The sequence below is a fragment of the Ursus arctos genome, unplaced genomic scaffold, assembly GCF_023065955.2.
Source record: "Ursus arctos isolate Adak ecotype North America unplaced genomic scaffold, UrsArc2.0 scaffold_20, whole genome shotgun sequence".
Lineage (NCBI taxonomy): Eukaryota > Metazoa > Chordata > Mammalia > Carnivora > Ursidae > Ursus > Ursus arctos.
Window position 1 is genome coordinate 55,731,922 of NW_026622875.1, and position 26,143 is coordinate 55,758,064.

Genomic DNA, 26,143 nt, shown 5'->3' on the forward strand with positions numbered 1-26,143 from the left:
CTATCCAAAAATTTTTATGATGAATAAAATACATTTAAGATATAGTGTTTCTGTAAAACCACAATTTAAAATCAGCATACTTTATCACACTTAGTGTATGCTTGCTAATCATCAACTTCTTAAAAAGATCTAATGCTCCTATACTATTATCTAGACCTCACTTGTCACAACTCATTTATGATGTCCTTATCTCAGAAGTGACGGCTCTATTCTCTAAGCTGCTCAGGCCAAACTCAGGGGTCGTCCTTGATGCCTCGCTTTTGTCCCATCCTACCTGCAACCTACTATCAAGTCCTTCTGATTCTGCCTTGAGAATATATGCAGAACTTAACCCCTCCTACTGCCTCCACATGTACTGGCCTGGCCGAGGACGCTGCCACCACTGTCCCAGATCACAGCCATGGCCTCTAGACTGCTCTTTCTGCCCCTATCCCTTCCAGTGTATGTCACCACAGCAGCCAGATTGGCCCCACTAACATGTACTTCCGACCACCTACCCTCCGCTCAGAACCTCCAGCGAGTCCCACATCCCCTGGAGTCATGCCACGTCTTGCCCATGCCCCGAAAAGCCCATCACAAGCTGCCTTCCCATTCCCTCTGTTGGATTTCTGACTCATCTCCTCTTTCCCTTGCTCATTCCAGTGCGGTGACATAAGCCTCCTCCCTCTTCTTGAACACACCAGGCCTGCCCACCGCAGGGTCTGACTCCAGGTCCTGACTCAGTGTCACTCTCCCTGGGAAGACTTCTCACCCCTTCTCCCTTCCTCATCTTATTTTTTTCCCTTAGCACTTACCACTTACACATACTAAACATTTACTTATCTTACTCATTATCTATCTTCCCCCCTCAAATATATACTGCTTGAGGGCAGAGTTTTTTCTTCTTTTTGCTTGCTACTGTATCATCATTGCCAAGAAACATGTTTGGCCCTGAGTAGGTGCTCACAAATCCTTATTGAATTAATGGAATGGGTTATAATTCCTATTTACTGGAAGACTCTAGAACTCATCTAATTTCATAAAAAAAAGTACTTCAGTGCTTTATTTGTTAATAGACTTAACATTGCTACTTTTTTAAAAAAAGATTTTATTTATTTATTCATTCGACAGAGATAGAGACAGCCAGCGAGAGAGGAAACACAAGCAGGGGGAGTGGGAGAGGAAGAAGCAGGCTCCCAGCAGAGGAGCCTGATGCGGGGCTCGATCCCATAACGCTAGGATCACGCCCTGAGCCGAAGGCAGATGCCCAACCGCTGTGCCACCCAGGCGCCCCAACATTGCTACCTTTTTACCCAAGAGTTGATAAACATATTTCTCGCTACATCCCTAGCAGTCAGGAAAGTCACCAGTGCCTTCTTCTCTAACCAGAGTCCAGACAAGATAGGAAAAAAAAGAAGTGAGAACTGTTCTGATAAGTCCTTTGAGAGAGGCAGGGTGGGTGCTCTGTGCTCTTCATAGGAAGGAAGAACAGGTGTTCAGCAAGGCTCAGGAGCTACCACAGGCCCAGGACTCACGTGGATCTGGGTCATGCTCCTTGCCCACGGCTGCTTCCTCAACCAGCACTGTGTGCAGAGAGGTCAAGTGTGTGAGGCACGCCTCCTCCCACGACCCCTGCTGCTAGCCGCTGGAAGATTGGCACTCCACCAGCCAGCACTGCCTGGAGGTCCTCACAGCTAAGGCCAACCCTTCACGAAAAGACAGAGAAAAAGGAAACATCCCAAACTTCTAATGGTGGCTATAGTGCAGAAGAGTCACTGGTGACTGAGTGGTCAGGCCACTCAGGAAGGGCATGTCTTGGGGAGCCTCGTAGCTTAGGCTGAGCGTCTGCCTTGGGCTTAGGTCATGATATCGGGGTCCTATGATTGAGCTCTGCCTTGGGTTCCCTGCTCAGCAGGGAGTCTGTTTCTCCCTCTGCCCCCCCCCCTGCTCACGCTTGTGTGCATGCGCTTTCTCTCTCTTTCTGAAATAAAATCTTAAAAAAAAAAAAGGAAAGGAAAGGAAAGGCATGTCTCTAGATCCCAATAGATGGTAGGAGTCTTTACATAAGTAAAGACGATGAATCTTACACTTAGGGATGTTCTTTATAGGCTCTAGGGAGCCACTCTGTCACTATTAACTATGGTAAAAATGAAGTGCCACCAGCACATGGATCCAGTTTTGAAAAGAAAGGTTAAGATTCCACAGTTAGCATGTGAATAAATAAACAATTCCAACAAATGCTTACAAATAATGTGGTCAAAGAGGAAATGTTCTAGATGTCTGTAAAGTGTAGGAGAAAAGTGTAAACATACTTATTTAAGAACATTTGAAATAAATTATGGTTTGAATAATTTACAGTATTTTTTATAATCAAGAAAAAGTTTATGATGCTAAAGAGAGAGCAAAAGTGGGGGAAAGTAGGAAGTGAAAGAAAAGGAATAAAATTAATTTGAAAAATGTTCTAATTCTATTGAAGGTACTTCTCCCTTTTTTAAAAAAAAGACCAAGCTTTTAAAAGTCATAAAGAGGACTTCATCCAAACTAAAAACTTCTGTTTTGTAAAAGCTATGTGAAGCTACAGACTGGGGGAAAATATTTGCAAACCACATATCCAACAAAGGATTACCATCTAGATTACATGAAGAACTTTTTTTTAAAAAACTCACTGTCTACAAGGAAAAATCAAGTCAGAAAATGGTAGGGGCGCCTAAGTGGCTCAGTGGGTTAAGCATCTGCCTTTGGCTCAGGTCATGATCTCAGGGTCCTGGGATTGAGTCCGCATCAGGCTCTGCACTTAGCAGGGAGTCTGTTTCTCCCACTCCTTCTTCTCCTTCCCCTGCTCATGTTCTCTTTCACTTTCTCCCTCTCTAATAAATGGATAAAATCTTAAAAAAAAAAAAAAAGAAAAGAAAATGGGCAAATGACATCAATGGGCATTTTACTGAATAGGAAATAAAGCACCTGAAAAGATGTCCAACATCATTAGCTGTAAGAAAAATGCTAACTAAAATCACAGTGAGATATTAATACAAACCCATCAGAATGGCTAAAATAAAAATTAGTGACACCCACCATTCTGGCAAGGATGTGGAAACTGGTTCACTCATCCATTGCTGGTGAGAATGTAAAATGGTACAGGCACCCTGAAAAACAGTTTGGCTGTTTCTTATAAAACTAAACACGAAAATAGAGCCCAGCAATGTTACTGTTAGACATTCATCCAGAGAGATGAAAACTTTAGTTCACACAAAAGCTGTACACAAATGTTCACAGCCCCCAAACTGGGATCAGCCAAGATGTTCTTCAATTGCTGAATGGTTAAACAAACGGTGGTATATCCACATCACGGAATAAAACTCAACAATAGAAGGAACAAGCTACAGATACACACAATAACTTGGATGAATCCCCAGGGAACTGAGCTGAGTAAAAAAAGGCCAATCTTAAAAGGGTATATACTGCATGACTTATTCATGCAACATTTTAAAAAAAGATTTATTTTAGGGAGAGAGCTCCAAAGAGAGTGCATGCGTGTGTGTGAGCAGGGGTAGGGAAGACGGAGGAGAGAGGGAATCCTCAAGTGGACTCCCCACTGAGCGCAGAGCCCAACGTAGGGCTCAATCCCAGGACCCTGAGATTATGACCTGAGCCAAAATCAAGAGTCGGACGTTTAACTGACTGAGCCACCCACGTGTCCCATTTATGTGATATTTTTTAAAAGACAAAATTTTGTAAATGGAGAACAGTTGGCAGTTGCCAGGGGTAAGAGATGCAGAGGGTAGGGGTGGAGAGGACAGAGTAGGTGGGGTTATTAAAGGACTAGAGGAATCCTTGTGGTGGTGAGCTGTTCTGTATCTTAATACGATGGTGAACTCACAAACCCACACATGTGATAAAATTATATAGAAGGAACACACAGACACACACACACACACACACACACACACACACGAGCACAAGTAAAACTGGGGAAATCTGACCAAGATCAGTAGATTGTATCAATGTCAGTATCCTGATTTGTGACAAGGCTCTACAGTTTTATAAAATGTCACCATTGGAGGAAACTGGGGAAAAGGTACACGGGATCTCTGGGTACTATTTCTTACAAGCATGTGAACCTACAATTATCTCAATAAAAATTTCAATGAAAAAAATCATAAAGTCATTACTTTGTCATCGTCTGACTAAGCACCTTCTCCCAAGTCTTTAGGACCTAACTGAATATGTCACTGTGCAAGGGAGCAAGCTTATATAGTTGAGTCAATTGATGGTTAATTAAACCCACTAGATTTACATAAAACTCCCCAATAATCCTACTAAGTCAGCCCAAGTTTACATTCTGCACACTATTTATATTTCCAGCTATATTGGAAATAAAAGATTATCTTTTTAATTAGTAATGTGTTAAATATGACATAATCATATTTCGTTTGGGTACTGTTCTCAAGGTGACAAAAATTAACTACCTAATGGTTATCCTATTTCACGGTTTAATTTAAATTGTTATGAACAAAAATAGTATAGCTTGATTAATGTGACCAATTAGTGAATTTTCATAAGCAATGTTCAAAATTTCATGATCACTTTAATGATTACAGTTTTAGAGACTATAGCTTTAAGTGATACAAAGGCAGTTAATGCAAAAAAAATGGCAGTAAAATGATGGAGAGCAATATGCACAAAAAAGCGAGTGTTATTATATTTCCAAAATAATTTATTTATACATTATGGTTATTTGCCTTTTTTACTGCTGCTATCACAACACAAATTAGATTTTTTTTTAATTTATAAAATATAGTCCATATATCAATTTATTGACTTGACAGTATCTGCAAAATCTCAAAAAAATGTTTTAACAAGGTCCTAGTTCTAGAATGACATTTCCAATTCTATTTAGCCTGAGAGTGGAGTCTGCATAAGCTATTCCATATTAAATTAATGTCTGTCTAACATCCAATCTCTATCTCTGCCTGAAAATAATCTTTTGTAAAATAAACTTAAGCATCTTTCTTCACATGTAAATCATGATTGTGAATACACAGTCAGGCAGAGGACATCTGCCTGGTTTGGTTCATGTCTGCTACTGTCCTTGCCTTTCACTTCTGCGCTGCCACCTTAGCACCCCACTTTCAGTTAGGATGTGTGCCCTGAATGGGCTGTGATACCAGAGAGGATCAGAGAGCGCATGTCTGCAGTTCCACCAGAACAGGCCTGTAGTCGGCTTCTCTGGAGCTCAGAAACCACTCACAAAGCAGAGGGGCTCTCCAGTGTGAGGTGGAATCCGTGCGTGCAGGCATCAGGGCAGGTAGGCACATGACAAGGAGGTCCATGGGACAAGGGCCAAACTGCAGAGCAGCACGTAGTCTTGTCACATAAACTCAGGGGTCGTGAGCTCCAACTGTGCTGTCCTTAAAGGATGGCCCAGGCTGTGAGCTGGGGTGGGAGTGTGGAGAGGGGCTGGAGGCCCTGATGGTGGAATCACACATATCCTCACAAACTTCTATGAATTCAATAGATGGCAGAAAAGGGAACAAATAGTGAGAGGGTAGACTTAAATCTAACCATATCAATAACCAGGTTAAATATAAATGCCATAACATCCCAATTTTCAAACTGGATAAAACAGTAAGACCGATTTTATTTTTCCTGAACTTTAGGAAACAAACAGAAGGTTGCTGGAGGGGGAGGTAGGTGGGGGGATGAGGTAACTGGGTGATGGGCATTAGGGAGGGCATTTGATGGAATGAGCACTGGGTGTTCTATGCAACTGATGAATCACTAAATTCTACCCCTGAAACCAATACCACATTATATGTTAACTAAATCGAATTTAAATAAAGAATTTTTAAATATCAGTAAGAGCTAATCGTATGCTGCCTTAAAAAAAAATCCTTAAAATATATAGACACAAATAGGTTAGGAGAAGGATGTTAAAGAAAGAAAGGCTACCATCCCAACACTAACCAGAGGAGAGAGAATGCATGCGAAACACTGTATGACAACAGAACATGTTATGGAAGCACACTAATTCATCATTAATCCTAAATGGGGAGACCAGGGAAGGGTGATATCTGAGCTGGTCCTTGAAGGACAAGGGGTCCTCTGATAGCAGCAATTGGATGGGAGAAAATTCGAGGACTAAGGAAACTCCAGGCAGACAGAGAAGCAGGGAGACACAGACACGGAGAAGTTGTGGTGCCAGTGAAAGGAGTGGTGGTGGGCGGGGAAGGGGAGGAAAGACAGCTAAGAGGCAGATCACAGAGGATCTTAGCCCCTTGCTAAGGATCCTGGACTTTATTTTATGAAAAGGGGAACAACCAAAGGCTTTTCAGATCACAAGTGAGATGGTTAGAACTGTGTGTTATAAATATTAGATGGTAGAGGAAGAAACTGAAGTCAAGGAGAGCAATTAGGAGCTCACTGATATACTCCAACGAGGCATGACAAGAGGGGCCCTGGGGCAAGGTGGATGGCACTCAGTAAGGAGGCTGATGGAGGAGGCACTCTAGAGGCAGAATTAGTAGGTGGAAGACAAAAGAAATATCTAAAGGCAAAGAGGAAAGCAAACATGTTCCATGGTTTCAAAGTGAGTTACCACGAAGACAGCGATCCCATGTGTTTCAATAGAAAGCCAGAGAAAGAAGGAAGCACAAGGTAGGGCCCCTGGGAGGATGCTGTGCTCTCTTCTAAGTGGCTGAGATGGCGGTGCCTACAAAATGGCCATGCGGAGGTGTCCTCAGGCAGCTAGAAAGGCAGAGCCAGCAGACGGAGGCAAAGATTTATGAGTCCGCTGCACAGACAAGACAGTACTCTACAAGAGCAGCTACCATACAGTAATTATATCCAGCTTAAGCCCAGGCCTCTTTAGGAATTAACCACCTAATACATCTTTTCCAGTCTTTAAACTGATCTCTTCCAAAGGGTCAACATTTCACACAAACAATTTTATTGAAAATCAAGATACATTAACTTCAAAAATACTCAGATGTTAAAAAACTACAGCAAATTGTTTCCTGCTTTGATATTAGTAATATATACTTGTAATTAAGTTAATTAGCCCCCTTTATGTCTACAGCACAGCTTCTTAAACTATCTGTGGTGAAGGACCAATGTTTTAAATTCCTAGTCCATTATGGACCTACTTATGGCCCTACTGTGAACAGAACTGTGTACCACCCAAATTCATATGTTGAGGCCCTAACCCCCACTGTGGCCATAACCTGGAGACAGGGTTGACCAAGGCATAATTAGGATTAAATGAGGCTATAAGGGTGGGGCCCTGATGTGACAGGACTAGTGTCCTTATAGGAAGAGCTCCCAAAGAGCTCTCTCTCTCCCTTCCTCTGAACGTACACAAAGAAGAGGTCATGTGAGCACATAACAAGATGGCGGCCACCTACAAGCCAAGGGAAGAGGCCTCGGAACGGAGTCTACTCTGATGACACCCTGATCTTGAACTTCCAGCCTCCAGAACTGTGAGAACTACTTTTTGTTGTTTAAACAGCCACCCAGTCTGTGGTATTTTGTTATGCAATCGAAGCAGACTAATACATACTACAGGTGACTAAAATGAGCTTGTGCAACATGCAAGTCACACACTACTCTGCTTGGTCTTGTTCAACAACATGAGACCACTGACCACATGCTTAAATGTCACACCAATGTCAAACTGCCTTAGACATTTCGAAATGCTTATGCCCTGCTTCCATGCTAATGTCACTGTTGACCGGTATCAAACACTCTGTGGACCAACAACAGTCTGCAGACCACACTTCAACCAGTACTGGTTTATAGTCTTTCCGTAATAGTTTTTTTTTTTTTTTAAGATTTTATTTATTTATTCGACAGAGATAGAGACAGCCAGCGAGAGAGGAAACACAAGCAGGGGAGTGGGAGAGGAAGAAGCAGGCTCATAGCGGAGGAGCCTGATGTGGGGCTCGATCCCATAACGCCAGGATCACGCCCTGAGCCGAAGGCAGACGCTTAACCGCTGTGCCACCCAGGCGCCCCAATATTTTTTTTTTTTTAATGCAACATTTAGCTTAGGGATAGAACTCAAATAAAAAGCATGAATATTAACTACATTTGAAACCCAACTTATGCTGCAGGGTGAGGGAAATAACAGAGAAGCTCAGGATTCTATCATATATCTAGGCAAGATCCCTTAAGACACTGCAGAATGCAGGTTCTTAAAAATGAACAGTACTGTGCCTTGCTTATAATGCCTCTTGTATTCTGTTTCTCTTTTGCTCTTCCTTCCATCTCTGTAATATCCACAGAGCGTATTATAATTAGATTACAAGCTCAAAGCTGAAGTATGACTTCTTCTTCAATTGACAATATATATACCAAACTCACTAAACAGATAGATGCTCTTGAGGGACTCTGACTTAGATGGTTAAGCAAATTAACTCCCACAATCCTGCCACTGAGGTGAGGACCCTCTGTTCCTAATGAAGAGATGTCCAACTTTCTGATGGCCATTCCAGAGAATCTTTGATGCATGGGATCTAACGCACACATTTGGTTTTCATTTTACTGGTTTGTTTGTTTCCTATAAAGAAGTGTTCATTCATCTTCAAAAGCTTCATGTAGCTTCCACAGCACAATTTAAGACAATGATTATCTTTTCAGCACACAAGGAAACAGGCCAGAAATGAGTGGAGATCATCATGGTTTCAAGCCAGCATCATGCCTTGGCAAACAGGTTTATAAGACCACAGAATATATTTTTTGCAAACAGGATTGCTGTGAAAAACTTTGTTGGCTGAACTTTCCTCTTTTTTCTAAGTCCAAGGAAAAGGTCATTCAGTGTTAGCATTCTCACTTCTTCTCAGTTCTTACAACTATAAGACTCAACGAGGAAGAGCTAGTAAAGAACAGAATTTCAGAACTGCAAAGGCCCAGGATAACCAATGGCAACCTCCTTGTAACAAAGATGCCAGCTATTCACCTAAGCAAATTTTTTCTTTCCTTTGGACACAGAGCTGGAACATATTTCCCCAGGCTCCCAGTGGCCACATGGTCTCCCAATAGCTGTGGCTGATTTCCATAGACAGCAGAATGTGAATAGAAATGACCTTCCAGGCCTGGTCCATTAAACCCTCCCTCTTGCCAACCTGCATGTCCCTGCCTCACACCCACCTCAAACTCAGGTCTTACATTTAGGTCACTGATTCATCTTAAGTTGATTTTTGTACATGGTGTGGGGAGTTAAGCCTCATTCTTTTCCATGTGGATATTCAGTTGTTCCAGCAGGATTTGTTGAAAAGACTATTCTTTCCCTCGCAACTGTCTTGGCACTCTTGCCAAAAAAAAAAGAAAAAAAAAAAAAAAAAGATCAACTGACCATAAATGTGAGTGTTTATTTCTGAACTTTCAATTCTATTCCACTGATCTATATATCCATTCTTATACCAGTACCACACAGTCTTGATGACTGTAGCTTTGAAGTAAGTTTTGAAATTGGGACATATGAGTCCTCATACATTATTCTTCTTTTTCAAGATTCTTTCAGTTATTCTGGGTCCTTTGCATTTCCATATGAAATTTAGGACCAATTTCTGCAAATATATTAGTCGGGATTTTAATAGGGATCATGTCGGATCTGTAGATCAGTCTGGGGAGTACTGCCATCTTAACAGTATAAAGTCTTCATTTTATTCTTTTTGATATTATTGTAAATGGAACTGTGTTAATTCCATTTTTTGATTGCTCATTACTCCTGTATACAAATACAATTCCTTTTTGTGTACTGTTTGTCTTCTGCAACCCTGCTGAACTCATTTATTAGTTCTAATAGTTTTTTAGTTCATTCCTTAGCATTTTCTATTTGCTAAATTGTGTCATCTGCAAACAGAGATGGTGTGTTTCACTTCTTCCTTTCCAATCTAGATGCCTTTTATTTCATTTTCTTGCCTAACTGCCTTGCCTAGAAATTACAGGGAAATGTTGACTAAAAATGGCAAGTACCAGGAGTAGGCATCTTTGTCTTGTTCCTGATCTTTGTGAGAAAGTTTTCAGTCTTTCACCAGTAAACATGACGTTTGCTGGAGGTTTTGTGTAGATGCCCTTTATTGGGTTGAAGAAAAGGGATGATTTTTGGAACGCTGCTAACTGTCGAGGCTTTACCACTATTTACAGAGAAGCCTTATGTTTAAGAGCTGGGCCTGGTGATAAAATGATACATGTTAAAGAAGCTCTGTTTGCTCACTTCTAGGAAAAATGCCAGTTACGGAGTGAAACATCACTTAACTAACCCAGATGCTCTTGGCACAAATGAGAGAGTAGAGAAGCTCCACACACGAGAAGGTGCTCACCATCACTAGGCATTGGGGAAATGCAAAGCAAAACCACAGTGAGATACCACTTCACACCCACTAGGACGGCTATAATTAAAACAACAACAAACCCAGAAAATAAGTGTTGACCAGGATATGGAGAAATTGGTATCTTTGTGCACTGCTGGTGGGAATGTAAAATCATGCAGCCATAGGGAAAACAGTTTGGTGGTTCCTCAGAAAATTTAATGTAGAATTACTATATGATTCAGCAATTCCACTCCTAGATGTATACCCAAAAGAACTGAAAGTAGGGACTCCAACAAATAACCATATGCCAATGTTCACTGCAGCATTATTTACAATTATATTAAAATAGCCAAAAGGTGGAAACAACCCAAATGTCCATTAACATATAAATGGATAAACAAAATGCAGTCTATCCATACAATGCAATATCATTCGGATAGAAAAAGGAACAAAGTTCTGACACATGCTACACACAGAAGAACCCTGAAAACACTATGGTAAGTGAAGGAGGCCAGACACGAAAGGACAAACAATTCTATGAGTCACTTACATGAAATATCTAGGATAGGCAACTTCACAGAAATAGAAAGTAGAGGTTAGGAGGGATTGGGTAAGAGGGGTCTGGGGAGTTAATGCTTAATGGTGATGGCTGTGCGACACAGTGAATGTAATTAATGTCACTCCATTGTACAGTTAAAATGGTCAAAATGGCAAATTTTGTTGTTTATATTTTACCAACAATAGAAAATGTAATAAAAGGCCCACAGCTCTTACTATACCCGCATTTTTACCATCTTTACTATCATAGCAATGTTTTGGTGTTCTTTTCTTGGGAAAGCTTTGTGACTTGAATCACATCATTGATATACATAGCAGAAGCTCCTCTTGATAAGTATTGTGACTAATGCACAATTCTTATGCATTAGGGGGGTATGTCATTGCAGTTAAATAGACAATTACATTCTTCTCTCTGCCCTTGAAAGTACTGACACTAGAATCTACTTGAGTCAAACAGGGTTCTTCTTTGCAAACTACAAACACCAATTCTGTTTTACTTGGACAAATAAGGGGTTTGCTAAAAGATAACCAGGCAGCTCGCATACCCTCTAAAAGGTCTAAAGAACCAGGCTTAGCAGTCACCCAGACAGCAGCAGTGTCCAAAATCAAGCACGGAGTTTATCTAGTAAGGATGCCAGGGCCATAGCTGCAGACAGAGACCTGACACCCTTGACAGCAGCCACTGCCACAGCGTCCCTCACCAGACTGGATCCTGCACAGTACCAGCTTGCTGGGACCACTCACTTCTAGTCCAAAGTTTGCAGGGCAAGGTTATGACTTTGTGAATACAGATCATGTGCCCATGTCCATGCCCGAGAAGCAAGGAAGGCTAGAAAGGGAGCACCTGGCATTGCCTGCTTCTGGGGAGCTGAGGGGTGGTGGTGGACTCTGCCTTACAAGGTCAGAGATTCTGTGGACACAGAAGGGGATTTAGATGCTCAAATATCAAAACGAATGACTTGCATTCACTGCACCATGTCTTTAGGCAAACGAATTTGCAAATTAGCAATTTAAGCTAACTATGCCTGACAAAGGTTCTCAGCAGAGGAAGCAGTACACCTAAATTACCAAGCAAGCAAGAGCTCCGTCCTTTGGAGGAGCATCAAGGATCTGGGTATTATTAAAGTGTGGGAAGGAGAGCAGTGGGAAAGAGCTGCATGATTTCACAAATGGACTGCAAAACTAAATCTGGATTTCAATCCTGAAAATGGTGGCGAGCCTAAAGGCTTTTAAGGAGAGAATTGCCCCAGAGACTCCACACTCCTTCAGCAGGACCACCTTCCTCTCTGCCCCAAGAGCTCTGTCCCTAGCGCCTCCCTCCAGGCTCCATGACAGTGGTCACTCCTCAAAAATACCTCCTAACTCCCGAGGAGGCTGAGTTCTTCTATACAGTCCAGCCATTTTATATCTCTCTGTGTGACTACTTGGTGCTCTGTGTCCACACTAGATGAAGCTCCAAGAGGCCAGGGACGAAGCCTGCTTCTGCTCAGGACCCAGAACAAGGTACAGTCAGTCCCCAGGTATCTGCTAGGTGAACATGCCTGGTGGAGGGGAGGGGCACGCACACTCAAGGTCGGGGCCAGTGCACTTCCCTTCTCCAACACCACAGAACACTCTAGCCACATTCAGCACGGAGGAAGCAATGTAAGGGAATAGAATTATTGGTGGGTGGTAAGGAGGGCACGTATCGCATGGTGCACTGGGTGTCATTCGCAACTAATGAATCATCGAACTTTACATCAGAAACCAGGGCTGTACTGTATGGTGACTAACATAATATAATAAAAAAAACATTAAAAAAAGGGAATAGAATTATTAAGTAGAGAAAGATGTTTGTCACTCTTTGCTTCTCTTCCTAAATTCTTAAAATAAACCTGAGTGGTGGTGGTGGGGGGGGGGGGGTTGATGCAGTTAGGACCAGCAGAGGCCCAGTTTCCAAATTTGCTCCTGTCCATGGCAAACTCTTCTTCTGTTTTCAATATCAAAATGCTAGCAATTTATGAGGAATCTAATGGAGACTGGTGACTTCAAACCTCAGGTTTTCTGGGAACCAATCCCACCAAATCCAAGGATCTGCTACTGTCATAACGTGCCAGCATCATCTCTCTGCTTTGGATTTATTTGTTTGTTTTGCAACAGAGCGATCACATCTATTTTCAAATGACAACACTCAATGTACTCCAGCAAAAACACATAATATACTTAGAAAGTATTAAGTAAAAAAGTCATTGAAATCAGCACATTGAGGGAACTAAAACCAATCAAATGATGAAAATGAGGAAGCTTAAAAAAGACTGCCAACTTATCTCTTTAGTCAGGGGTATGACTAACATATGGACTGCAGAATTATCTTTCTCATTTTAGACTCACTTTCAGAATTAGCAACATACTAATTGTCCTCTTCTGTCACCACATCTTTAAATATATCCATATTTTATTAATCTCTCTAATTAGCCACCATCTTGAGAATTTCTCACTGGACTTAGCGATGTAATATTTATGATCACTTTGATAATGCTGGGACAGTGCATCTGTGTAGTACTGCAGCTCACCGCCAGCCACGACCAAGTGTCAGCCTGCGTGTCAACACAGCGATACCAAATGATTAATTAACACGTCAGAGAAAAAAACTGTATAAAAAAGCAGCACAGTCAGAAAAAATTTCAACAGACTGAGATTACTGAAAAAAAATGTATTGAGAGAGCATAGTGTATGATACAATCTATACAAAATTTTAAAAAGAGTTTGCAAAACTAAGGGGCCACAGAAGTCAGTAAAATGACTACTTTTGGTTGGCACTGACTGGAAGGGCAAGAAGGTCTCACGGATATGTTCACTTCTTGAAACTTCATTGAGCTTGACACCCATCACCAGTATTTATATGTATTTGACTCTTCAATAACAAGTTCCCTAAAATATTTTTAATAGTTTTAAAATATCCTATAAATATTACAGAATATAGCACCTATCTCCTTATTTCAGCCCTACTTTAAGAAGTAACAGTAGAGGTCCCTTAAAATTCTCTTAGGGTCTAAAATAATTTCAAACTTAACTGACTTCAACTGCACATACTGGCACATACAACAGATATAAGACACACACACACACACACACACACACACACACACTATGCCGCTCTTTGATAACGCGGGACAAAGTTACAAATGATTTAAATCACAGATTTATGTGTAACAAGTTTCTGGGAAAAGTTTTCATATTTTGTTCAATGGTTATGTATTTATAAATTCTGAATTTCAAAATGCCTCTATCCAATTAAAATATTACAACATGCCCAGCATGCCCCTTATAGATAACATATTAGAGGTTTACTATTATGTTGACAAGAATGGATTTTGTAGTGAACTAGGTATAAATTAGAATAAGTATAATGATAATCCAAGTAATATAATATATGGTATAAGCTAAACAGAAGATGAACTATTCTTCTTCCATTCATAAATGAACATCATATATTACAACTGCCTGAAAATACCAAAATAAACTCATTTTTTTTTCCAGATACAAAAATACTATTACAGAATTCTGGGGTTTTATATGTTAAAGGAGCTACCTAAATTCAAATCTCTCAATACATCCTCAAACAAAACAAAACAGATCAACAAGGAGCAAACAAATGAAGGTATCCGTTATTTATGACTACAACATAAGTAGGAGCTAGGGAATGCATCAGCTTCAGGTTACATGAAAATAGGGAAATCAACACCCAAATCCAGTAACACCAGCTCTAGAGCCCATATCTATGTCGGGAGTCAAGTCAGAAACTTTGAAGAGAGGAGTTACGATGGCGGAGGAGTAGGGGACCCCTTTTTCAACCGGTCCCCTGAGTCAAGCTGGATAGGTACCAGACCATCCTGAACACCCACGGAATCAGCCTGAGATGCAGGAAGATACATCTGGATCTCTACAAATGAACATCTCCAGCGCTGAGTATTGAGGTACGAAGCAGGGAGCCGTGAAACCGCTCACAGATATCGGAAGATAAACGGAAGGGAGAGGGAGCCGCCACGTTCGGGCGCCGGGAAGCAGCAGCCACCTGCACGGGGGAGCGGGCGGACTCGCAGACCAGCACCTGCGAGAAAACAGACAGGGACCGTGAGCGGGGAGCGCGTGCCACCAGACTTCTCACGGAACTCCGGTGCGCTCACTGGATCCAGACTGAGACCGGGAGCTCCGGGAGCGCGCGGGGCGGCCGGTGGCTGGCGGTGTTAGAAACACAAAGGACAGAGATGCACCGGCCCTGGAAGTGAGGGCTGGGACGCCGGGTGTGGGGCGCACATCCCGGGACGCTGCAGGGTTGAGCAGCACCAACAGAAACAGAGTTAAAGTGGCCAGAACATCAGTGGAGAACGGTCCGCGATCCCTCTGTTCTGTGACAGAGGCTGAGATTCGGCTACTGCTGCTCTGACTCTCAGAAGAGGCACAGCAAACCGCCAGGGAAAGCCGCCAGAGAACAAAAGCCTGGAAATACCGGCTCACAGTGTGCCCATCCCCATCTCCCCTCCCAGGGGACACAACCTAAACAGGGTTGTCTGAGTATCGGCTCGGCAGGCCTCTCCCCCAGAAGGCAGGCTGAAAAATCAAGAAGCCCACAACCCGGGCGCCTCGGTGGCGCAGTCATTAAGCGCCTGTCTTCGCCTCAGGACCTGATCCCGGCGTTCCGGAAAGGAGTCCCTCATCGGGCTCCTCCTCTGGGAGCCTGCTCTTCTCCCACTCCCCTGCTTGTGTTCCATCTCTCCCTGGTTGTCTCTCTGCCACATAAATAAATAAAATCTTTAAAGAAGCCCACATCCCTAAGATCCCTATAAAACAAGGGTGCACGGCTTGGGTCCTGGTCAATAATTTGGGCTCTGGACAACCCCGCAACCTCTCCTTATCAGAACGACGAGAAGGAGAAGTCCCCCCCAGCAAACAAAAGACAATGAGTCTGTGGCCTCTGCCACAGAACTAATGGATATGGATGTAACCAAACTATCAGAAATGGAATTCAGAGTAACAATGATCAAGATGATGTGTAGACTTGAAAAAAGTATTAACGAAAATGTTAATGATAATATAGAATCTCTAAGGGCAGAAATGAGAGCGAATCTGGCAGAAATTAAAAATTCTATGAGCCAAATGCAGGCAAAACTAGAGGCTCTGACGGCCAGGGTGAATGAGGCAGAGGAACGTATTAGCGAATTGGAAGATGGGTTAGTAGAAGAAAAACAAAAATAGAAGCTGGACTTAAAAAAATCCACACCCATGAATGTAGGTTACGGGAGATTACTGACTCAATGAAACAATCCAATGTCAGAATCATTGACATCCCTGAGGAGGTGGAGAAAAACAGAGGTCTAGAAGAAATATTTGAACAAATTGTAGCTGAAAACTTCCCTAATCGAGCAAGGGAAACAAACATTCGTGTCCAAGAGGCAGAGAGGACCCCTCCCAAGCTCAACCACGACAAACATACGCCACGTCATGTCATAGTGCAATTCGCAAATATTAGATCCAAGGATACAGGATTGAAAGTGGCCAGGGCAAAGAAATTTCTCACGTACCAAGGCAAAGGCATCAGAATTACGTCAGACCTGTCTACACAGACCTGCAATGAGAGAAAGGGGTGGGGGGGGCATTTTTAAAACTCTTTCAGAGAAAAACATGCAGCCAAGGATTCTTTATCCAGCAAGGCTGTCATTCAGAATTGATGGAGAAATAAAGATATTCCAGAATCGCCAGTCATTAACTAATTTCGTAACCACGAAACCAGCCCTACAGGAGGTATTACGGGGGGTTCTATAAAGGTAAAAAGGCCCCAAGAGATACAGAACAGAAAGTCACAACCAATACAAACAAAGACTTTACTGGCAACATGGCATCATTAAAATCATATCTCTCAGTATTCAGTCTCAATGTGAATGGCTTAAATGCTCCCATAAACGCCACAAGGTTGCAGATTGGATAAAAAGAAATGACCCATCCATTTGCTGTCTACAAGAGACTCAATTTGAACCCACAGATACACTCGGAATGAAAGTAAAGGGATGGAGTACCATCTTTCACACCAATGGACCTCAAAAGAAAGCTGGGGTAGCAATTCTCACACCAGATAGATTGGATTTTAAACTAAAGACTATAGTTAGAGACACAGAAGGGCACTATATTATTATTAAAGGATGTATCCAACAAGTGGATATGACAATTATAAATATATATGCCCCCCACAGGGGACCAGGAAGATACACAAGCCAACGCTTAACCAGAATAAAGAGACATATAGATAAAAATACATTAATAGTAAGGGATCTCAACACCCCACCATCAGAAATAGACAGAGAACCCAGAAATGGACCCTCAGCTCCTTGGGTAACTAATCCTTGATAAAGCAGGAAAAAACATACAGTGGAAAAAAGACAGTCTCTTCAATAAATGGTGCTGGGAAAATTGGACAGCTACATGCAAAAGAATGAAACTTGACCAATCTCTCACACCACACACAAAAATAAACTCCAAATGGATGAAAGACCTCGATGTGAGACAGGAATCCATCAAAATTCTAGAGGAGAACATAGGCAGCAATCTCTACGACATCGGCCAAAGCAACCTTTTTCATGATACATCTCCAAAGGCAAGAGAAACAAAAGATAAAATGAACTTATGGGACTTCATCAAGATAAAAAGCTTCTGCACAGCTAAGGAAAAAGTCAAAAAAACTAAGAGGCAGCCCACGGAATGGGAGAATATATTTGCAAATGACACTACAGATAAAAGACTGGTATCCAAGATCTATAAGGAACTTCTCAAACTCAATACTCGAGAAACAAATAAACAAATCATAAAATGGGCATAAGATGTGAACACAGACACTTTTCCAATGAAGACATACAAATGGCTACGAGACACATGAAAAGATGTTCAAAATCATTAGCCATCAGGGAAATTCAAATCAAAACCACACTAAGATACCACCTTATGCCAGTTAGAATGGCAAAAATAGACAAGGCAAGAAACAACAATTGTTGGAGAGGATGTGGAGAAAGGGGATCCCTCCTACATTGTTGGTGGGAATGCAAGTTGGTACAGCCACTCTGGAAAACAGTGTGGAGGTCCCTTAAAAAGTTAGAAATTGAGCTACCCTATGACCCAGCCATTGCACTACTGGGTGTTTACCCCAAAGATATAGACATAGTGAAGAGAAGGGCCATATGCACCCCAATGTTCAGAGCAGCATTGTCCACAACAGCTAAATCGTGGAAGGAGCCGAGATGCCCTGCAACAGATGACTGGATTAAGAAGTTGTGGTCCATATATACAATGGAATATTACTCAGCTATCAGAAAGAATGAATTCTCAACATTTGCTGCAACATGGACGGCATTGGAGGAGATAATGCTATGTGAAATAAGTCAAGCAGAGAAAGACAATTATCATATGATTTCTCTCATTTATCAAACATAAGAACTAGGAAGATCGGTAGGGGAAGAGAGGGATAAAGAAAGGGGGGGTAATCAGAAGGGGGAATGAAACATGAGAGATATGGACTATGAGAAACAAACTGAGGCCCTCAGAGGGGAGGGGGGTGGGGGAATGGGATAGACCAGTGATGGGTAGTAAGGAGGGCACATATTGCATGGTGAATTGGTTGTTATACGCAACTAATGAATCATCGAACTTTATTTCGGAAACCGGGGATGTACTGTATGGTGACTAACATAATATAATAAAAAAACATTAAAAAAAAAAGAAACTTTGAAAAAAAGTAGAGAGGAAAATAGAGTAATAGGAGTGTTGGACAACAAATAAAATCACCCACAGAAAAAGAAATTTCCACTGTAACTACTGAAAACAGGTCTTGGATAGGTGGATCAGAGGTTTCCTGGAAAATCAAAAGGACAGAGCTTGAAAATGAATAGAACTAGAGATTGTAGTCTTAGGAAGGCATCATTTCTGGGGGAAAGAATTACACAGAAGGATCAGGTATCTCATGGAGGCTGATGATTATGGAAAAGAAGAAAGTAAAATGTAGAAATTATGGTCCTGCACAAACCAGAGCAATACTCACACTTCTCACCACAAAGAAGGTACTCATTAAAGAAACGGTATTTTTTGGCAAATCAAAACCACAATGAGATGTTACCTCACACCAGTTCGAATGACTACTATTAAAGAGACAAGAAATGACAGGTGTTGGCAAGGATGCGGAGAAAAGGGAACCTTGTGTGCTGCTGGTGGAAATGTTAATTGGTGCAGCCACTATGGAAAACAGTATGGAGGTTCCACAAAAAATTAAAAATAGAACTACTATATGATTCAGCAATTCTATTTCTGGGTATATATTTGAAGAAAAGGAAAACACTAACTTGAAAAGACATATGTACCCAGCATTACTTACAATAGCTGAGATATGGAACCAACTTCAGTGTCCCTGTGAAATGGGTGAGAGCATCAAAAGGTACAAACTTTCAGTTATAAAATAAATAAGTCATGGGGATGTAACATACAGCACCATGACTATAGTTAATACTGTATTGAATATTTGAAAGCTGCTAACAGAGTAAATCTTAAAAGTTCTCATCATGAGTTATACACAACTAATGAATCATCGAACTTTACATCAGAAACCGGGGATGTACTGTATGGTGACTAACATAATATAATAAAAAAAAATTAAAAAAAAGAAGTTCTCATCATGAGAAAAAAAATTTTGTAACTATATGGTGTTGGATGTTAATTAGACTAACTGTAGTGATCATTTCACAATATACACAACATCAAATAATTATGTTATGCACCTGAAACTAATATAATGTTATATGTCAATTGTACCTCAATTAAAAAAAAATGCTTAGTCAAAGAAAAAGGGGAAAAAAAGATACAGCATTTTTGCCATTCCAGAAGAAGGGAGCACTGTGAACTATGGAGCTAAGGAAACCACTGAGTAAATCTTACCCTTGCCAACTTGAAATAGTAAAGCTAGCCCAGGAAAATCATTCATTTCAAAATGAACAGAAAAACAGCAATAGCATCTGTACAGAGTTACTAGGAGAATAAAACAGACATTGAGAATCAAGGGGTTTCAGTTTTGGGGTTTGCTCACCAACAAAATAAAAAAAAAAAAGATTAAAAAACCCCCAAAAAACCAACAAAACAAAACAGAAACCAGATGAAAGTTATAACTGAAGATTCAAACCTGAATTAAATTAAGCATTTGCAAATCTGAAAGAAAACCTCCAAGTAAGAAATCTAAAAATTCAGAATAGAAATATCAAACAAACCAACAAACAGGAAGACGTGAAATGAGAGTAACAACCCAGCAAAGAATCAAAGAAAAAGACAAAATCACCTTAGAAATGAAGACTAAACCGCAAAGTAGCTAAGGGAGAATAGATGGAAATGAAAATAAGGGACATGAAAGAAAGGACTGAAAAGCCAAGATGACAAAAATAAAATAGAGATGTCAAAGTGAAATAAAATGATCAAGAAGATCCAACATACATACAACCGAAGACCCTGAAGAAAAACAAAACAAGAGGATGCAATTAATATTAAAAAATATAATTCAAGAAAATGTTCCAGGGGCGCCTGGGTGGCTCAGTCATTAAGTGTCTGCCTTCGGCTCAGGTCATGATCCCGGCATTCTGGGATCGAGCCCTACATCGGGCTCCCTGCTCAGTGGGAAGCCTGCTTCTCCCTCTCCCACTCCCCCTGCTTGTGTTCCCTCTCTTGCTGCCTCTCTGTCAAATAAATAAATAAAATCTTAAAAAAAAAAAAAAAAGAAAGAAAAAGAAAATGTTCCAGAAATAAAAGAAGACCTGAAACTACATTTGAAAGGGCCTACTGTGTATCTGTGGTCTGGACCAGGCAACTTTGACACATACATCCACCTATAAAATTATTAGATTTTAAAGATTAACATAAAAAGCAATAATAAACCCCTGGACCTCAAAGAAAAATGACTGAGTCACTCTTAAAAGAGGAAAGTCAGACTGACATCAAAGTTTGACAGCAGTAAACCAAGACAACATGCAGTAGCATTTTCAAGAAATTTTAAGAAAACTGAACTAAAATATTTGTATACAGCTAAGTTGTCCTTCAAATATTGCTGTTATAGAATAGTCTTAAATATTCAAGAACTTAAAAACTCTACTTGAGGAATCTTTTGCTACTCAAAGTAGGGTTCATTGGCACAGCAATGGCATCATCTGGAAGTATGTAAGGCATGAGAATGTAGGCGCTACCCAAGAGGTCCAAATGATTCACATGCCCATTATTGTTGGAGAACTACTGTACTAGAGAACAAGTTTCATGAAAAAAAGAGGCGAGTAACCAGAGAAACTTTGACAGAGTGACTGATGGCAAGCACCAGAGAGATTTAACTGCTTCCTAGGACTGAAAAGGATACATGCATATGCTGAATATTTTGACAACGTAGAAATAATACAACTGAAATAATGAGAGGCGAAAGAAGAAAGGAAAGTACATTAATGAACTGTCAAACAGATAACACATAATCAAGGATGTTTTTGAAAACTGACAAGCCAAATAGTAGAAATCTAAGTAAAGGGAAAGAGAATTAAGGATATTATAGGAGTTATAACTATAAAGGTACGAAACAAACCTTCCTAAACACCTCCACACAAAAAGAAAGTATACACCATATAGAGAAAAAACACAGTAAATAGAACATAATACATAGAATATGTAACATAAAATAACATAACAAAGTTGAGACCAAACACAACAGCATCTCAATTAATGCAAATGGGCTTAACATATCAATTAAAAGTAAAATATTTCAAACTGTCTTTCAGAAGAAAACTAAATCCTATGCTATAGACAAGAGACACACCTCAATGAAAGTGATTCAGGGAAGCTAAAAATAATGGTATACTAGAGAAAAACAGAAAAATAGAAAGGAGGGGATATAATTCTAATATCAGACAATAAAATTTAGGTCAAAAGACATTAAAAATGACAAAGAAATATTTTTATAATGTTAAAGGTCACAATTCAAAATGAAAATACAGCAGTTACAAATCTCTATGCACCAAGTAACATAGCAATTACATTCACAAACCAGAAACTAAATAGATGCTTTGTAATAGGAGCACAGTATTTAGCAGAAGACTTTAACACTACTCTTAAATCAAGATGAGTGGACAAAAAGCAATAATTTAGGAGACCTAAACAATATGCTTACTATGGTGGAGCTTACAGAGAAACAGATACAGACACTGATAACATTACATGAATATAATAAAGGGCCTATTTTTTTTCTCAAGCACACATGGAACATGTAAAGGCCTGATCCTATGTCAAGTGACAGAAAAAGCCTCAAACTTAAATGGCATGTATGTATCTAAAAAGGAAAATCTGAATATTCTCTAAAGTAAAACCTATATGTGTAATACTATTAATAAACTCCAGGCAAGAAGACAAAAAAAGTAGTCTAAGGTCACAAGTACAGGTATTCTAACTTTTGACTACATTCACATGCTGTTTAAATAATATTCAACTATTCAGAAGACACAGCAAAATGACAGATTCTCAAGAACCGACATACATTTTAAAAGCAAACTCCATTTTACTTTGGAGAAATATTTTTAACCTTCTTTAAAAATACAAATCCTGGCTTACTCCTTACCCATAGAATTCACCACGATCTACTTCACTTTAATCTTAGATTTGTAGATTATTCTAGTTTTCCCAAATTGTTTTACAAGAATGAACATAAAACAAGGGCCTCTTCTTATGGCTCAAACAAAAATATCTTCTTTTTGGGGCACATGAGTGGCTCAGTTGGTTAAGCGTCCAACTCTTGATTTCGGCTAGGGTTGTGATCTCAGGATTGTGGGATCGAGGCCCACATTGGGCTCCACTCAGTGCAGAGTCTGCTTGTCTGTCTCCCTCCCTCTCTGCCCCTCCCCCCACCCACACACATGCATTCCTTCAAATAAATAAATAAATAAATAAATAAATAAATAAATAAAATCTTTAAAAATTATCTTCTTTCTGATGTCTATGGCAGAATTTTTTTCTTGCATTAATATTTTAATGTATGAAATTGTTACCATATTATAGTTCTGCTTCGTAATTGCTTTAAAAATACTAATAGCAGGTCTTGAAATAAGAACACAACATGTGATCTCACAATTCTGTGGTTTAGGTGGTAATTAAAACCATAATCAAAGAGCTGACAGCACTGTCATAAATCCAGTGATGTTCTGCCCACTAAATAGAGATCCTCATCACTGAGAGTCTCCATGGATATGTCTTCAACTAGTACCCTATGAATCATCTGGCAGTCCCACGTGTGACATCAAATGTATCTTTCCAGCAAGGAGAAGGGCAGAATCACAGGCAGCCTGGATTAAAGTCTCAATAATTTCCACAGCAATATTAATAATGCAAAGAGGAGACTAAAGGTCTGACAGTCAAAGGGATGAGAATTCCCTCTCTCTAAATAAAGAGGCAATAGTAACTGATGCTTTTATGGTTGCAAATGTCTTGCCTTTGCTTAAACTTCCCATACAAAATGGCTCAAAATTCTTCTTAAGGATTTAGAAAAAATAAAGGAAACCATCAGCTATTACCTCTGACTTGTTATCCTCATTCAATTTAGAACTGATTTTATACTAAGTATGAAAATACAGGCAGGTATGTAAGAGGTGGGAGAGGTTGATGTAGACTGGGAAATAATCTGACTAGGTTCTTGGAAATCCCAATATTTATAATGGGGCATATAACAGTTCATTCAGTATAATAGTGATACCTTAATTAATGACATCCACAGATGTATCGCTATTTGCAGGGATACATGAAATTCTTCAAGTAATTTTGTTTATAAATTTTATTTTATATCATACAGTAAAGCCGACATTTTTTTTGTAGTTTCATGAATTTCAACAAATGCATAGATTTGCATGGCCACCACCATACTGAGGGTACTGAACAGTTTCACCACCCTGCAAAATCCCTCATGCTATGTCTTTATAGTCATTCTAAACAAAATTAATTTTAATTCACTTTATTTTAATGTTTTTTTCCCATGAAAGTGTAAAACAACACAGAACAACCAAAACAATTCCTCCAAAACATCCAAGGATCACCGACCCAAGCATTCAAAGACACAGTGATAGAGTAAGGTTTATGCGGGCTCAGTTCCTTTTTCAGTCCTAGCAAGAATGCACATAAAATGCGTGCCCTGCTCCAAAGACATTATTCTCTGATTAGGGATTTAGTTGTTCCGTTCCATGCCAGACAGATGTTCCCTTTTCTCTCTGCCTTTGTGGTCTCTATGCCAAGAGGGGCTCAGTAAAGCTCCGGTGCTCCAAGCCCAGGACACAGCCCCAGACCTCAAGGAAGCAGTCAGAGAAACAAGAAAGAAGCCTAAAGTAGGGGTTGTCAGCAGAAAAGAGGCAGTGATACATTTCAGAGGAGGGCAATGAGAAGTGGCGAGGAGAAGAAAGCCAAGGGATATGGAGGGCTAGGGAGAAAGATATGCAGTAGTAAATGAGAGTGAGAAATGGGCTGAAAACTACAAGTCCATCCCAAATTTCTCTCTCATGAGGATAAATAACTTCAAGTAGAATTTCAGGGTCAAAGAGTATATCTATTTCACATTTATTTAAATTTTATGAACCTTATTTTTTAAAAAAGCAACTTCAAAAACTCCCTAACCCAGGGCATTTTCATTGAATGACACTACTACAATGGATTCTCTTCTCAGAGCTGCGCGATTACCTGCTTAAACAAGCTTTTGGCCTTAGAAGCAGTTTTAAAGAAATTCACTCTTATTAAAAAATTATGACAAATACACAAATAGACTGCTCCTTTGCTTTGGCCCCAACCCAATCTTGGTACTACCCTTGATGACAAGCAGGACAAAATATTTGTTATTAATAAGCAGCTTTTGTTTTTCCTAACCTGTAGGTGAAACAGATCCAAACCTAAAATTACAAGCATGCCAACTCATTCATTATCTTTCAACCCATCACCTACTCAAAATGAAGGAACTTCTATTATCCTGAAAAGGTCAAAACTGCCTTGTAAAATACCACTCAAGTCATAAATTCTAAAGCTCAACAGCATGAGGTCATCTCATGTAGGACACAAAAAAATTTTACATAAATTTTTTAAAAATTGCCAACAGCATTATCTGTACTAAACAACTAGATGTAAAATGAATTCACTAAATTCTGCCCTTAAATCATTATTCTCATATATATTTGTTTATCTGCACATTAACTATCCCAGGAAGCAGATGTAAGGATCCTAGCACATTGACTGCCCCCATGAAAGAGAATTTGTTGACTGGGTGACAGAAGTAGAGGGATTTTTATCACATTTTTGAACCTTTCAAGTTCGAACCACGTAAATGCACTACTATTCAAAGAGTAAAACATTTACACAGAGAAGATCATTATTTCTGTAAGGAAATACCTTTGTAATTTCCATGCTGTCAGCTAACAACAAAAATACAATTGTACCAAATGATACCATCAGATACCAAGCCAGAGGGAAAATGAGGCAGGTTACCATTCTCCTTATGAAAAGGTGTATATGTATATGGGAGAGAACAGCTTCTCCGATAACTTGATTGAAAGTTACATGTGTAAAACAAAAAGAAGGGCTGAGAAGGAACACTTGTCGTCAGTTCTTTCTCCCACTAACTGAAACGCCCAACCGAATACCCGCTACTGTTCTCAGAACTGTTCACCTGCGCACGTGCTCACGAGAGCAACGCAGCTGAAGCAACAGTGAAGGTCAGGAGCAGCACAGTCGCTACAGGGCACCATCTGTGGGCCTAGACACACCCCAGTGTGCAGAGACAAAGGGTGGAGGCAGCTTCCTGCAGGACGGGCCTCCCCCTCATCCACTGTCCCAGGGTCCAGCTGGAAGTGGACAGAGTCACGGTGCAGGATCACAAAGCACCACAGCTAGAGTCAGAAGGGGAACAACTGGTCAACAGCAGGAAATCCAACGTGCAAATCCAACAACTTTCTTAGAATGGAGAAGATAAAGTATTCACCTCAACAGCACAGGTCAGAACACTATTTACCAGTCCACGGAGAGAGAGAGAGAGACTTGCGCCAGAACGCACATCATCTCTCACGAAGCATGCTTAGAGTCCAGCCGACACTGCTTTCCAAACCTAGACATTTGCAGCGACGGCAGCAGCCTGCTGATTTACATTTTAGCATGAGCACCTTATCTTTCTGCAAGCCACTACAAACAGTTCACAGACCAGCAAGCACAGCGTGTGAGCCATACTTAGAGCAGCTTCGTCAACTATG

General features: G+C 40.4%; 1 protein-coding gene across 5 annotated transcripts in view; it reads right to left on the reverse strand.

Moving 5' to 3' along the window:
- ANO10 (anoctamin 10) overlaps positions 1-26,143 on the reverse strand; it is a 226,192-nt gene that overhangs the window by 122,807 nt on the left and 77,242 nt on the right. The window contains exon 12 of one of the 5 annotated variants that reach the window (XM_048216256.2): positions 9,637-14,937. The exons of the other annotated variants lie outside the window; for them this stretch is intronic. Coding sequence (XP_048072213.1) covers positions 14,770-14,937 — 168 coding nt within the window. The 3' untranslated portion in view covers positions 9,637-14,769. Of the gene's footprint in view, positions 1-9,636; positions 14,938-26,143 lie in introns of those variants that run through there. 5 annotated transcript variants of the gene reach the window in all.